Here is a 12,734-nt window from a genome sequence, read left to right on the forward strand (position 1 = left end):
GGCAAGGTGCCAGCTCCAGCCTGCCCGAGCTGATTCCTCGGGCACGGGCAGGGACAGATGTGACAGCAGAAGGCAGAAGCATTCCCCAGGGATGGGGAGCGAGGACACAGACCCTGCAGGGAGCCCCCGGCCAAAAGGGGAGAACGACGCCTGGGAAAAGCCCCGTGCTGGGACAGCGCGTTCCTCCTCACCCTGTGCAGCACGCCGAGCAGCCAGCCCTGAAGCAGACAGATGGGATGTGGGAGAAGAGCCAGGAAAAAGCAGTGGGCTAGACGTAAATTTAGAGGTCAGCACTGCAGAGAGGAGGACGCCAGGCTGACAGGCACACCAGCAACTGGACACAGACGTCCTTTGGAACCAGCACAGCTCCTCCATGCTCCTGCTCGCCTCCACTGGGCGGACAGGCAGGGTCCCTGCACAAGGGGCCCAGGAAAGCAGCGTCCCTTGGTCCCCTCCCTGCACGTCCCCTCGCCCCGCAGCTGGGAGCAGAGCGTGCAGAGGGGCTCCGGGCTCATCACCGAGACGCAGTAGCCGGCTGGGCACGTGCTCTTGGCTCCCCCAGTCCGCCAAGCACAAAGTTTCACCTTAAACCACCTCTGCAGTGTTTTAGGCTGCTATATTTAGCTCTGCACCTGCAAAAGGTTAGAAGCAAGCAGAGAGCTACACGGCCTGGCTGGCAGGAGGCACCTCGGAGCTCACCAGTGCCAATCCCGGTGTCACACCAAAGCAAAACCCCGTCCCCTCGTCCAGCCCCCGGGCTGCACTTACGACGGTGACGGCGTCGTTCAGCAAGGACTCCCCGAAAACCAGGATGTGCAGCAGCTCGTTGATGTGGATCTCCTCAAAGACAGCCAGCACGGCCACCGGGTCCACGGCCGAGATGATGCTGCCGAAGAGGAGGTTGGCCAGGAGGCCGATGTGGTTGAGGCCGCTGCCGCCGATCTGGCACACGGCGTACATCAGCCCCCCCAGGAAAAAAGCGTTCCAGAGCGTCCCCACCACGGCGAAGATGAGGATGGTGCCCAGGTTCTCGGTGAACTGGCGCAGGGGGAGGAAATAGCCGGCGTCCAGGATGATGGGCGGGAGGAGGAAGAGGAAGAAGATCTCGGACCTGAGGATGGGAGGCTTCTCGCCCACCCCTTTGATGAGCCCGCCGACCAGGAGGCCCACCACGATGAGCAGGCAGCTCTCGGGAACGATGTTGGACACCGAGGGGATGACATGGAAACCTGGAGGGAAGGACAGAGCAAGGCACACGTTGGGGACAGGAACGGAGGGAGGGCACCCCTGTGGGAGCGAGGGGCCAGTTGTGTGCCTCAGTTTCCCCTTCTAACCCCCTTTTTCCCCGTGCTCCCAAGCTGTAAAGCAGAAACTGCAGCTCCACCAGGCTCACACCCCCTGGACATTGCTTTTTCACAGCCCAGAACCCAGCAGAGCCCCAGCCCAACACCTGGTGACCGCTGCCTGGGGTCTCCGGGGCCCCCCAGCCCCTGCGCCAGCCGCCCGCGGCACAGGCGGTTCTCACACAAGCTGTCGCTGGCCCCAGCTCTTCCCGTCAGAGTTACTAATCCCGAGCACACGTAGGCACTGGCATTTCTCTCCCGTCAGACGGCAGGCTGCCCACACGGATGCCGTTACAGGCTCTGGCAGGAGGCGGCAGCGCCGTCCCCGGCCCCTGGAGCCTGGCTCCTACCCGAGGCGCTCCGTGCCTTGCCCTGAGCACGTGGCAGGATTGGAGCAGCGCTGGAGGGTTTTGGGGACAGCAATTTGAGCAGGTCCTTGTTCCTCCTCCTGCCAGCTTTGGGAGCAAGCAGGGACATTTTACATGGCACGCTGCAGCGATGCCTGTTGTCCCCGCAGACACGGGCACAGAGGCGGGTGGGACGTATCTCTGGGGAGCAGAGCTATTCCTTGGGGTGCGAGGTAAGGCAGAGCTCTTTATTCCCTTTTGAACCAAAGCTTGACCCCAGATGCAGGTCTCTGAGCCAGCGACGACCCACGGGCACGCCACGCAGCCACCAAAAATCCTGCAGCAACGTGGGCACCCGACACGGCAGGCAGCACAATGCTGGGCACAGCAGCGCTTCCTCCGCTGCACTGATACCCACAGAAGGATTTGGGACCAGAGGTTTTCCTGGACACCCTCCCAGGATTTATAATTATTATTTTGAAGCGAGGCACATTTGTTCCCTGGCAGGGGAATCGGTTTAAAATAAGGAACCCTGACTTGGCATCCCTGATGTTCCTCAGTTCCTTCCGGCCGCGCGGCTGTGCCATCTGCACATCGTTTCACAGCAGATAAAAAAAAAAATAATAAAAAATAACAATAAAAACCTCCCTCCTGAGGCAGGCGCCTCGCCACCAGCACATCACCGACCTGGAGCCACTGAGCTGGCAGTGAGCCCTCACCTTCCCCGAGCCTGCAGGACAACGGCTGCACCTTGGTGCCGGCTCATCCGTCCTCCACTAGCGGGGACGGCGCCGCACAAATAGGGCTGGGGAGGGAAAAGCTTCCCCCGTGCCTCCCCAAACACCCTGCAGTGAGTCAGCTCCAAGGATAGGAGCAGATCTCCAATTGCTGTCCAGTTGCAAGCCTGGCACTGCGGAGGATGGAGGGTTCATGACACCCGGAGCCCCCACGACGGCCTCGGCACAGCACAGGCGGCTCGGGAAGGTCTCGGGTTTTGTGGCAAGGGGCAAGAAGCCCGGTTTCTCTCTCTGCTTTGTGGCAGCAGAACCATATGGGCAGGAGGGCTGCGGTCCCTGCACCACCACGGGGCTCAACCCACTCTCAGCAAAGCCCCCTGGGGATGGGGGGAGCGGGGCAGTCGTGGCCCCCCTCAAATCTCTTCCAGGAGGGGCTGCTGCAGCAGGGGACGTGCCTGAGCTTCCTCCAAACGCTCTGCCAGTGTCTGGCCATCCACACTCAGGGATTCCCGGACTGGGTGCAGTTCCTGATTTACCCCCATGGGATTTTAATTTGGTCTCCAGCCCCCCCTGGAGCCCACACAAGCTCTGAGCACCCCAAAGCTCAAAGCCGAGGGGCCCCACGGTGCCGGACGGTCGCACACAAGTGGGGCAGCTGGGGCCCAAGCCAGAGCGGAGGTGATAATCCCTTTTCCTAGCACAGCTCGTTGGAAACAACCAGCTCTTCTAGCACACTGGGCAATCGCATGTCTCAGCATATGCCATCCCTGGCCGGAATAAAGTTTAAAGCTACACAAGCAGCGAGAAGCCTGCAGCAAATTGGCTTTCGCTTGCTGGGTACGTTCAGTCATGAATAAAACACAAACACTGACAATTAAGCATCTCTCACTTCTTCCCCACAGGCCCCAGGATCCCATTAAACTGGAACATTCGCGTGCTGATGTGAATTCAATGTTTTAGAGCCTTTTTGTAGGCCCCTAAAAATACATTCACATGGGCTGCATGTTAATTATGCCTCTGATTTCGCTGAATCTCAGCCATTTTCGCTCCCCACTTTCCCCGCTGAGTATTTTTAGAGCGCTTGAAAGCTCCTCGGCACCAATCTGTTGCTGGGATCCTGCAGGGATGCTGCTCCCGGTGCCAGGCTGGCACCCCGTGGCAGGGATAGGGACGTTTGTGGGGAAAAATGCAGCTGAGCTCTGGCTGCGAGGGACCCAGGTGAGGTGGGGGAAGCAGCCAGAGCCCAGCTCTGCCTCTGAATTTCTCTCCTGGAACAAAAGGGGGGCTGCAGCAGGATGCTGCACGTGGCCGGGACACATCCAGCGAAGAGGGAAGTGGATTGAGCCTTACGGAAACCTCCTGCTCCTGCTCCCAGCTGCCAGGGTTTTGGTAAAGGGTTATTTGCCAAGGCTGAGCCATGCCGGGTACCTGCTGCCACCCTCCTCTCCCCCTTCCCTCGCTACCTGGCACAAACATGGCTCTGCACAAACCGGGACTCATTTACTGCAGCTCCCCTCTGTGCGTGCTGCAAACCCCTCCTCTGCCTCCAGTGCAAACCCAGCAGGAGCTGAGCAGCAGGGCAGGCACAGCAACACCTGCAGCGCTCCTTTTTTTTTTTTTTTTTTCCCTGTTTTAAGCACCAACTGCTTTTTGCTGCAGCAAAAGGGCAGGAGGCTGCATCCGTGCGGGGTCCCAGTGGGAACCCCAGCAGGGAGGGCGCTGCCTCACGCTGCTGGCACAAGAGGAGCTGCCCTAAAGAGCGAGGGGCACGGATGGAAAGGCTGCTTGGCCACCAGATGTATGCAGCACCCATCACGCCGCTGCCAGGACACCCTGAGCCACCAAGTCCTGCAGGAGCAGAGGGGACGAGGCAGCCCGGTCTCCGACAGACGGATGGAGAAGCACCTCTGGGTTTCTGCAAGCCCCATCAGTAGGGAACTCCTTCTGGACCCCTTTTCCCCCCCTGCCCTAACGGTGACCCCCAGCACAGAGCGTGCACAGCCACTCGTGATTCCTGCCTTGGAAAACAAACCCCACAGAGGCGGTTCCTCCGCTATCAAAGAACATCAAAACTATTAAAGGCAAGAACAGTTGAGTAAACACCAACCTCGACGGCCTAGGCAAACACGGAAAGGGAAATCTGCACGTTAATGGCTTCTGTTCCAACGGTTCCTTGTCCACATCACGCATCCTGCTCCTACCCTGGCTGGCGTGGGACTGCCCAGCCCCTGCCCTACAAGGCAAACACGGGGACTCTGCGAGCTCTTGGCTGGGTCAGGGCAGAAACCAGCTGTGGGACTGGTTTCCCAGCCTCACCATTAGCAAAGGTCGAGGAAGGACGTTTGGAAATCACAGAGCTTTGTACTAGAGATTAGCCAAGGGCTGCTCCGCACCCCAGCAGGCGCAAGGCTCCCATCTCGGCTGCTCCATGTGCTACCAGGGGGGGCCCAGGCAGCTTTCCCCAAGGACCTCGATGCTGATGGATGCAGCACCACGTAAATATTTACTCCCAACCCAACAGCCTGGGAGAGACTCCAACCTACATGCGTTTTTTTTTTTTTCCCCCCCTTCCTTCGCCGTAACTGGGTTGCAGCGGCGCTGTCGGCTGGGCGGGTGCCGTGCCTGGCATTATATAAGCCCTGTCCCACTGCGTCTGCTCCTTCCCTGCCTAACGACTCGAAACCTGCCACATCTGATCTGCCCCCACCTCCTGCCCAAGCCCCAGCCTGAAGGGATACGGAGGGAGAGGTGCTGGGAAGCAGCCCAGAGGCAGCAGCCGCGGAGCGCAGCTGTCCGAGAGACCCAGACCCCACACGAGCGTTTGCCATTCTGGCACCGCAGCTCAAAGAGGCGATCTGAGTGCCCTGAGCTGCTCGCAGCCCTTTGGAAATCTTCTCTCCAGGCCAAAAGTGGCCAATTTGCTGCTCTCCAAGCACAGGCCACTTGAGAGCCGCCCCGGGAGCTGGCAACCCGCTGTGAAAGGGGGCCAGCGGCACCTCAGGGCGCTCAGCACAGCCTCACCCCGCAGCAGAAAGCCCCCAGGACCAGGGGCACGGCGTGCCCATGGGGTCACCTGCCCGCCAGCAAGTCCCCCATCCCACCCACCCCGTGCTGTCCCCTCTTGCCATGCTGCAGTACAGCTCCGTGTGGCACGGGATCCAAGGTTGGGCTTAGTCACGGCTCTGGCAGCGCTCCCCTGCTTTAAGGACCTTTCCCAAAGCAGTGCAGAAGGAATGTTTTAATAGTGTTTTAATCAAATCCTTTAAAAGAATGCTGATGGAGAAAGAAAGGAGAAGCCTTTATGCGCTTATGCCCTATGCCACGAGCTCCCACCCCGGGGACATGGCTGGAGTCTGAGCCACAAAACTCCCCAGCCCCTAAAAAATTGCTGATGGTCAGAAGCCAGAAATAAAACCCACCAGGCTCCGTTTTCACGCTCTTTGCCAGGACCCGAGGCACTGGGGGCTGGCAGGACTCAAAAGGCGAGCCCACCCCTCAGATCGCCCAGTGCTAAGCCCAGTTTTCCACCACTGGTCCCAGCACGACCTCAGCCCACGTCCCAGTGCCCGGTGATGCCCGCAGGGTACAGAGACATGGCGTGCCCGCCCTGGGGACCAGCATTATCAGGTCCCAACAGCTCCCAGAGCTGCCACATGCTCACATCCACAATCCCAGAGCTGGATTGCTGCCGGGCATTGCATCCCAACCCTCAACCCCAAAATTCACCCTGTGCACAGCCCTCCTCTGACACGGGCAGCACCGGGAGCGCCGGCAGCCACGAGGGGAGGCAGCGCACGGCGTTGGCACGCTCACAGTTGGATGTCACGCTCCTGCGGCTGCACCCCCGGCTTCCCGAGTGCCCACGCAGCGAGATTTATGGCAGAGCCACGCTGCTTCCAGGAGGACGTCTGCTAGCTGAGAGGAGGCACGAGAAACGAGGCCAGTTACAAAAACACCCCCTTCCCAGGGCTTCAGGAGTCTACAAGAGCTGCTGCAGGGTTTGGCAAGCGTGCGGCAGCCCCTGGGGAGAACCCAAAGGGTTATTTTGGCAGGGATTTCACAGCCCTTCCACCCCCTGGGAGATTTGTGCTGAGAGGAAGGAGGTGAGCACGGGGTTAGGCTGGACGAGGAGGTCCCAGAGGTGTACCAACGTCCTATGGCCATGCCACTGTGCTCGCTGCAGCCCCGGGGACCCCACGGTGGGACCGGTGGCATCGTGGCTGGGGCAGGGATGTGCTGTGGGACATGCAGCAGTGCTGGAAAAGCCCAGGGAGAAGGCACCAAGCCGGGAAGGAGGCAGCGAGGGGGGGGCAGGCATGCTCAGCAGGGCTGCCCTTCTGAAGGACACTGCAGAGAGCACCGGCTGAAGGAGGCACACGTGGCTCAGCAGCGCCAGGGCCCCTCCAAAAGCCACTTTAACCCTTCTGGGCAGCAGGCTGGCTGCAGCCAGGTGGATCCTGCTCCATCAGCAAAGCCACCAGCCAGCGGTGACAGACGCAGGGAGGTGCTGGCTCCTTCCCTCGTGACACGGGAACCGCGGAGAGCCCCGGCACACGGACGCTTTCCTGGGTAAGCCCCAGGTGAAGCCACCCGTGTGTCACCAGCCACAGGGGCTGGGCACTTACAAAGCCATTTCCCAGCCCACCGAGGCACTGCCAGGGCCGGAGGGACGGAGCCGGGCGGTGCCTGCACGGGGAGGCCAAGAACAGGACCGGGACCTCGGAGCCAAGTGGTGTCCGGGGGATTTCTCCCAGTTCCCCCTCCAGCAAACCCAACCCCCTCGCAGAGCAGAGCTGCACCTCGGCTCACAAAATCGGGTGCTGCAGTGGGGAAGGCTTTCCGACTCTGCATTTTGGGGTGGCAAAGGGTTGAGGATGTGTGAGCAAACCACAGGCAGGGCTAAAACCCCACGTGGATGGAGGAACAGAGCCCTGCTGCCAGCTCTCCTGCCACGCTGCTGTCTCGTTAGCTCCTGCCTTACCCGCCAACTGTTTCCCACAGCAGACCTCTCGTGCTGCTGAGGCCCCACATTCCCTCCCTCTCCACGGGTCCCCCCTGCTCCACGGGGCCATCACAGCACCAGGATGCTGTCCCTGGGGACGTCTGCCCCGCGGCACAGGGCTGGCAGGGGACAAGGAGCTGGTCCCTGCGCTCTGCCAGCCCTTCCCTTGGTGTGTGGGAGCTTTTAGGGCATTCACAGCCTGTGGTTGTAGAAACAGCCGTGATTCCAGCTCTCTGGTGTTCCTCCTTGCTGTCCTGCCCACTGGGGCTGCGAGGAGAGGGCTCCCCATGGCGCAGCAGCGCAGCTCCCCGGGGCCTCGCTGTTGGCATCCCCTCTAATCTCAGCTCCCAGCTGCAACCCATCAAGACCGAATTTTGCAACCCGTCCCCGGGGGAAATAACCCGTCCTGTGCTCCCAGACCCTGACCGTGGCTCCAAAAAAGGAGCCAGATTCCTCTCTCCCCTGCGCAGCGGCGAAGCACCCGGCCGTGCGCCGCCGCTGCCGTTGTCCAAAGCTCAGCCAGGCTTTGCTGATTGCTCCTGGCCTGCAGCACGGCCTCCTCCCGGGACGTCTCGTGGCTGCTCTACGTGCGTCTGGCCTCCGTCTGCCTCGTAAAAGGGAGAGGATCCAGCGAGCAGCCTGCGCACATGAGCAGGGAGCAGGGCACGGAGGGAGGAGATGGAGCCGCACGCACCCGGCCCCGCCGCCGCTAGCAGACGGAGCGGGGAAGTCTCCAGGGAAGGGGATGAAAATTGAACTCGCTGTGAAGGAATTAAAGAGCTGGTGATTTACACCTAAAAATAGAGCAGAGCCACAGCTCCTGTCACCCTGCAAGGGGAAGTGGGAAAAGCACGGCACTTAAATTACATCCATCGTGGCTCCCAGGCTGCAGCCTCACCACCTGAGCCTCCAACCCTCCGGGGTACCAAACGGGCTCGCTCGGGGACTGCCCAGCCTGGGCAGCTCGGTGGGGCTGGTCACAAGCCCTGCTCTGCTCCACCACGGAACAGGCAGCATTTTCATGCAGGTCCAGGTCTCCTGAGGACACTTCTGCAGCTCCGGCGGGCTGCCGGCAATGATCTGTGTTGGCTGGGGGAGACCTTTTAGAAAAGCATCCCACGGCCTCGATGCACAGAATGGAAATCTTTTGATCTTCCCCTCCGAAATGCCATTTTCTGCTCGGGAGTTGACGTTTTCCCTCTATTCTTTAAGGTACAGGTACATAAAAAGCTCGCAAGCGGAACGATTTGCTCCAGATCAAACAAAACGTTCTGTGCAACCCTCATTATTTTCCTGTGGCTAATTAGGAAGAAAAGCCAAGAAATGGGAACTTAATTAATTTATACTGCTTCTCGTGACTCACTGAGTTAATGCAGATCCCGCAGCGGGGCTGCAGGGCCAGCACCCACCCAAGGCTCAGGACGGAGCCGCCCCTGGCCTGGATCCCTGCAGGATCCGTCCCCCCGCACACACGGAGCCCTGGCTGGCTCCCAAACCTTGTCGACGAGCTCGATTACACATATATGCCTCCAGAAACCACCTTGGTACCGCATGGCAGCCAACAGCCATTAAGCCCCGTTGCTATTTGCTGCAGATAGAGCCTTTATTTTTTCTTTTTTTTCAGGTCTGACGTTCCCATCCCGCTGCCCGTGCTCAAACAGCCGGTCCCCCCGCCCAGCCACTGAATTGCCCCTTGTTTTCCTTCCCTTCCAGCAAATAGGCTGGGGGTGAAAGGAAGGGAGTTTGCTGCGATAGGAGATCAAGAGGTGCCTGGCACAGCCTCCAGCTCGCCCAGGCTTGTGTGCTCAGCCCGTCTGCATACAGCAAGGCAAACGTGCACGAGAAGGTGACCTGCCCGGCCCCGGCTGCTCTACAAGAGATAAGAACGGCGCTGATAGCGCTGGGACGACTCATGAATGAGTCAAACCATGAGAGCTCCACAGCCTGCATCAGGAGAGAGCCTTCATCCCAGGCAAAGAGCTTATGGTGCCTCCGCATCTCGCCAGGAGGGGCTGGCGAGGGTTTCGCAGCAGGGCTGGTGAAGTCGGAGAGCCTGGCAGCTGCCCCAGCTTCCTGCAGCGCTTCGTGAGCCCCCAGCAAAGCCTCGGATGGAGGAGACAAGTCGAGGCATCCTGCACCCCCGGGGTGGCTGGAGGAAGCACACACGTGCTTGCCTTTCCCCTATCTCCTCTGGGGACCTTCAGGGAGCACAGCCCATGCCTCACAATGGGGTAAACAGAGAAAATGTGGAAGCCAGAGCCTTCCTCAGCAGGATGCTGTGAGAGCTCCTCGTGCCCCTTGTGCGCCGAGGACAGGAGCTAGAGTGTCAGCACGGCTGGCCTGGCACGCTGCAGGATCCAGGGACAAGGAGAAGGACAGCTCAGAGCCTGTCCGAGGTGAGAGGCTGTGCTATTCCGTGCCCAGAGCCTTTCAGAGAGAGGTTCTTTGGAGCCATTTAATGCATTCTGGCTTCTAGGACGAGCAACAGCCAAAGGGACTGGTGATACCTGGAGCGGGTCTGGTGTGCCGTGGCACCAGCCGTCGCTGCAGGGCACTGGTGGCACTGCTCCTCTCCATCCTGCCACTGGTGGGAAGGGCTCAGAGCACGAGGAGCAGCCCACGAACCCCACGTGGGTCTGGAACAGCTTGGCAGGGCAGGGCGAGGAGTCCTGGAAAGGGAAAAACCTCTTCTGGTAACCCAGCGCCTGCAGCAACTTCACGCAGGAACGTGCCTCTCAGCCAGCCCCTGGTGCCAGCGCCTTGCTCTTTCCTTGGAAGCTCTCGTGTGGCCCCCCCAGGGCTGCTGGCTCCAACGAGGGCTGTACCAGCCGTGGCAGGCGTCGTCTGGCCCCAGGGGGATACAGGAGGGCCAAACTTCATGCCCTGGTGGTGCAGCCCCCTCCTAGCCACAGGCAGCACCAGCAGAGAAACACTCACAGATGCTTAAGGTACTGCCCCCCACCAGGAAAACACAAGGTTGTGTTTTAGTGCAGGGCTGGATTTGGGGATGCAGAAGGGTCCCAAAAAGACGAGCAGTCTGGGGAACGCAACCAAAAGCGCCCCTTCATCCTGCAGCAGCTGCAGGCAGGGTCTGCGAGCAGATGAGCCGCGCTCCCTGCCTTTCCCTGATGCCCCTCTGTGCGTGCACCCCTGCGGAGGCAAAACTCCCCCCTCGGTGAGGGAAACCTCGTTCCCCTGCACAGAGCCCTGCTGGAAGGTCGCAGGGGGTGAGGCCGCTGCGCTGCAGCCAAATGAGATGCTGGTGCCTTGGGACCTTGACGGCAGCGCTGCAGTACTGCAGCGCAGGAGGAGGAGGATGCAACGAGCCCAGGCACACGAGGCAGATCTGAATCATCTGCAGGAACCCTGGCTAGCAGCCTGCCAGGATGGGTGCAGCGCCCTGCAGAGAGCTGCCGTGTGCACTCACAAACAAGCTGCTTACGCAAACGGTGAGGGCACCGACGACGACAATGAGAGCTCCCTTTCCTGGAGCCCAACGCAGACCGAGCACGCAGGCACCCAGAGCCCCTCCGGCACGGAGCTGGGGACGGCTGCCTGCTGCTGGATTTGCAATTTGCCAGCTCAGCTCTTCCCTCCCTTTCTTCCCAATCACCCAGCAGGGCACAGCTCGGTGAAACCCGCTGAGACCTTTGCACGGAGGATCTGCAGGCTCCCAGCTCACCACGCCGGGGGATCCCAGCAGCTTACCCAGCGCCGTGCCGCGGCACAACCTAGCACGCACCAGGGCTTTCCCTCGCAGAGCAGCGAGCCCAGCACAGAGCTGGAACATCTCGATGCTCAGCCTCACCACATCCTCCCCACGCCGGCTCACGCTCTGCAGGCGCTGCCTTCCGCACCCCGTCCAGCTCAGAGGATTTCCTGCTGGAAAACCAAGAGCGAGGGTGCCCCCGGCGAAGGCCGAGCTCTTCCCAAATTAAACCTCACTGCCCTGACCAGGAATGCCTGCTCACAGCCAGCTGAACCCGAGCACTCTTTCATCTTCCCTCCCCAGCCCTAATTAACCACGACGAACTGACATTAAACGCTTTGCTCCACTGTGCTGCGCCGTGCTGCTGGCAGCAAACCGCAGCGGCGGTGCTGGTGCCCTTGGGCAGGAAGGGGCCTGTCCTGAGCCTCTGCACCAATTTACTGCCACTTGTACCAACCTCAACCAGCCTGTGCAGGGCTCAGCCCTCTCAGCACCGCTGAGAGCTGGCCCTGACACGGGGCACGCAGCACAAGCAGAAGGCTTAGGGGAGAGCAGCAGGACAGCCGCCACGTGGGACGGAGATGGCCTCCAAGAGAGGACAGGACAATGAGGCTGGGGCAGCCCAAAGCCTTCCCGTGTCCCACAGGTCCTCGTCACCCAGTCGGTGGCACCTGGGCTGGGTTAACAGAGCACTGCTGAAGCTGCTGGGCAGCACCAACTCCAGCACAAAGCATCCGTGCGCCGCAGGAGAGCACCGTGACGGTGATCCGCGGACAGGAGCGTTTAGCAGAAGCACTTGAATTTGTTTGAGAGCAGGGAGAACCACTGCAACAAAAGGCACGTACCCTCATTTTATCTCCGAAGCACTCACAAGAAATTAACAGATCAATTGGGAGTCTTTTACAGAGCTGGTATTAATTTCCTCTCAGCTGTAAAAAGGAAATGAGAAACAAAAGACATTAAATGGACTTGCCCGCGTCCCCAAGCGAACAGCGTGAGAGCTGGCATCAGAACTCAGCAGCTCCCAATTTCCAGTCCTATGTTTAGATAATGCCTCCCCTTCAAACCAAAAGGAAAGCCAAGGGCACTCTGCACGAGGAGCAGATACAAAGGAAGAGCTACTTGCTCTTACAGGAGGGACCCGTGGCGCCCTGGACCATCACCCAACGGCTCCAGAATTTCAAGCAGGGAGGAAACACGGAGCCACACGGAGATGCTGCTGAGGGAAGCAGTGATGCCTGGCATCTCGAAGAGCCCTGGGCTGCTCGGTGTCTTGAGGAGCCCTCTCCCAGACCTCGTGGGGCAGAGCTGTGAGCACAGCAGTGCCCCTTTGCCTCCTGACGGGAACGAGGGAGGTGTAACGCAGCCTCAGCAGGGCTCCTGCTCGACGAGATGCTGCAAAACCCAACATCCTCCAGAGGAGCTTTGGAAAACCGCTCAAGGAAGGAATTGCTTGGCGCTAGGTGCCAAGCTGGATGTGAAAAACCTCCACTGAGTCCAAGGTACCCCCGGTAGCCCCGGTCCCACCAGCTCGGTGCCGGCGTTGCTCCGGCGGGCACATTCCCCGGCCGCTCCCAAGCCAGGGGCTGGGATTAC

The 12,734-nt window shown here is 60.3% G+C and overlaps 1 protein-coding gene across 1 annotated transcript in view; it reads right to left on the reverse strand.

Moving 5' to 3' along the window:
- SLC9A1 (solute carrier family 9 member A1) overlaps nt 1–12,734 on the reverse strand; it is a 29,509-nt gene that overhangs the window by 7,681 nt on the left and 9,094 nt on the right. The window contains exon 2 of the mRNA XM_082777782.1: nt 769–1,229. Within this exon, the coding sequence (XP_082633908.1) occupies nt 769–1,229 (461 nt within the window). The remainder of the gene's footprint in view (nt 1–768; nt 1,230–12,734) is intronic.

This window comes from Aythya marila (genome assembly GCF_965140915.1).
Source record: "Aythya marila genome assembly, chromosome: 22".
NCBI lineage: Eukaryota > Metazoa > Chordata > Aves > Anseriformes > Anatidae > Aythya > Aythya marila.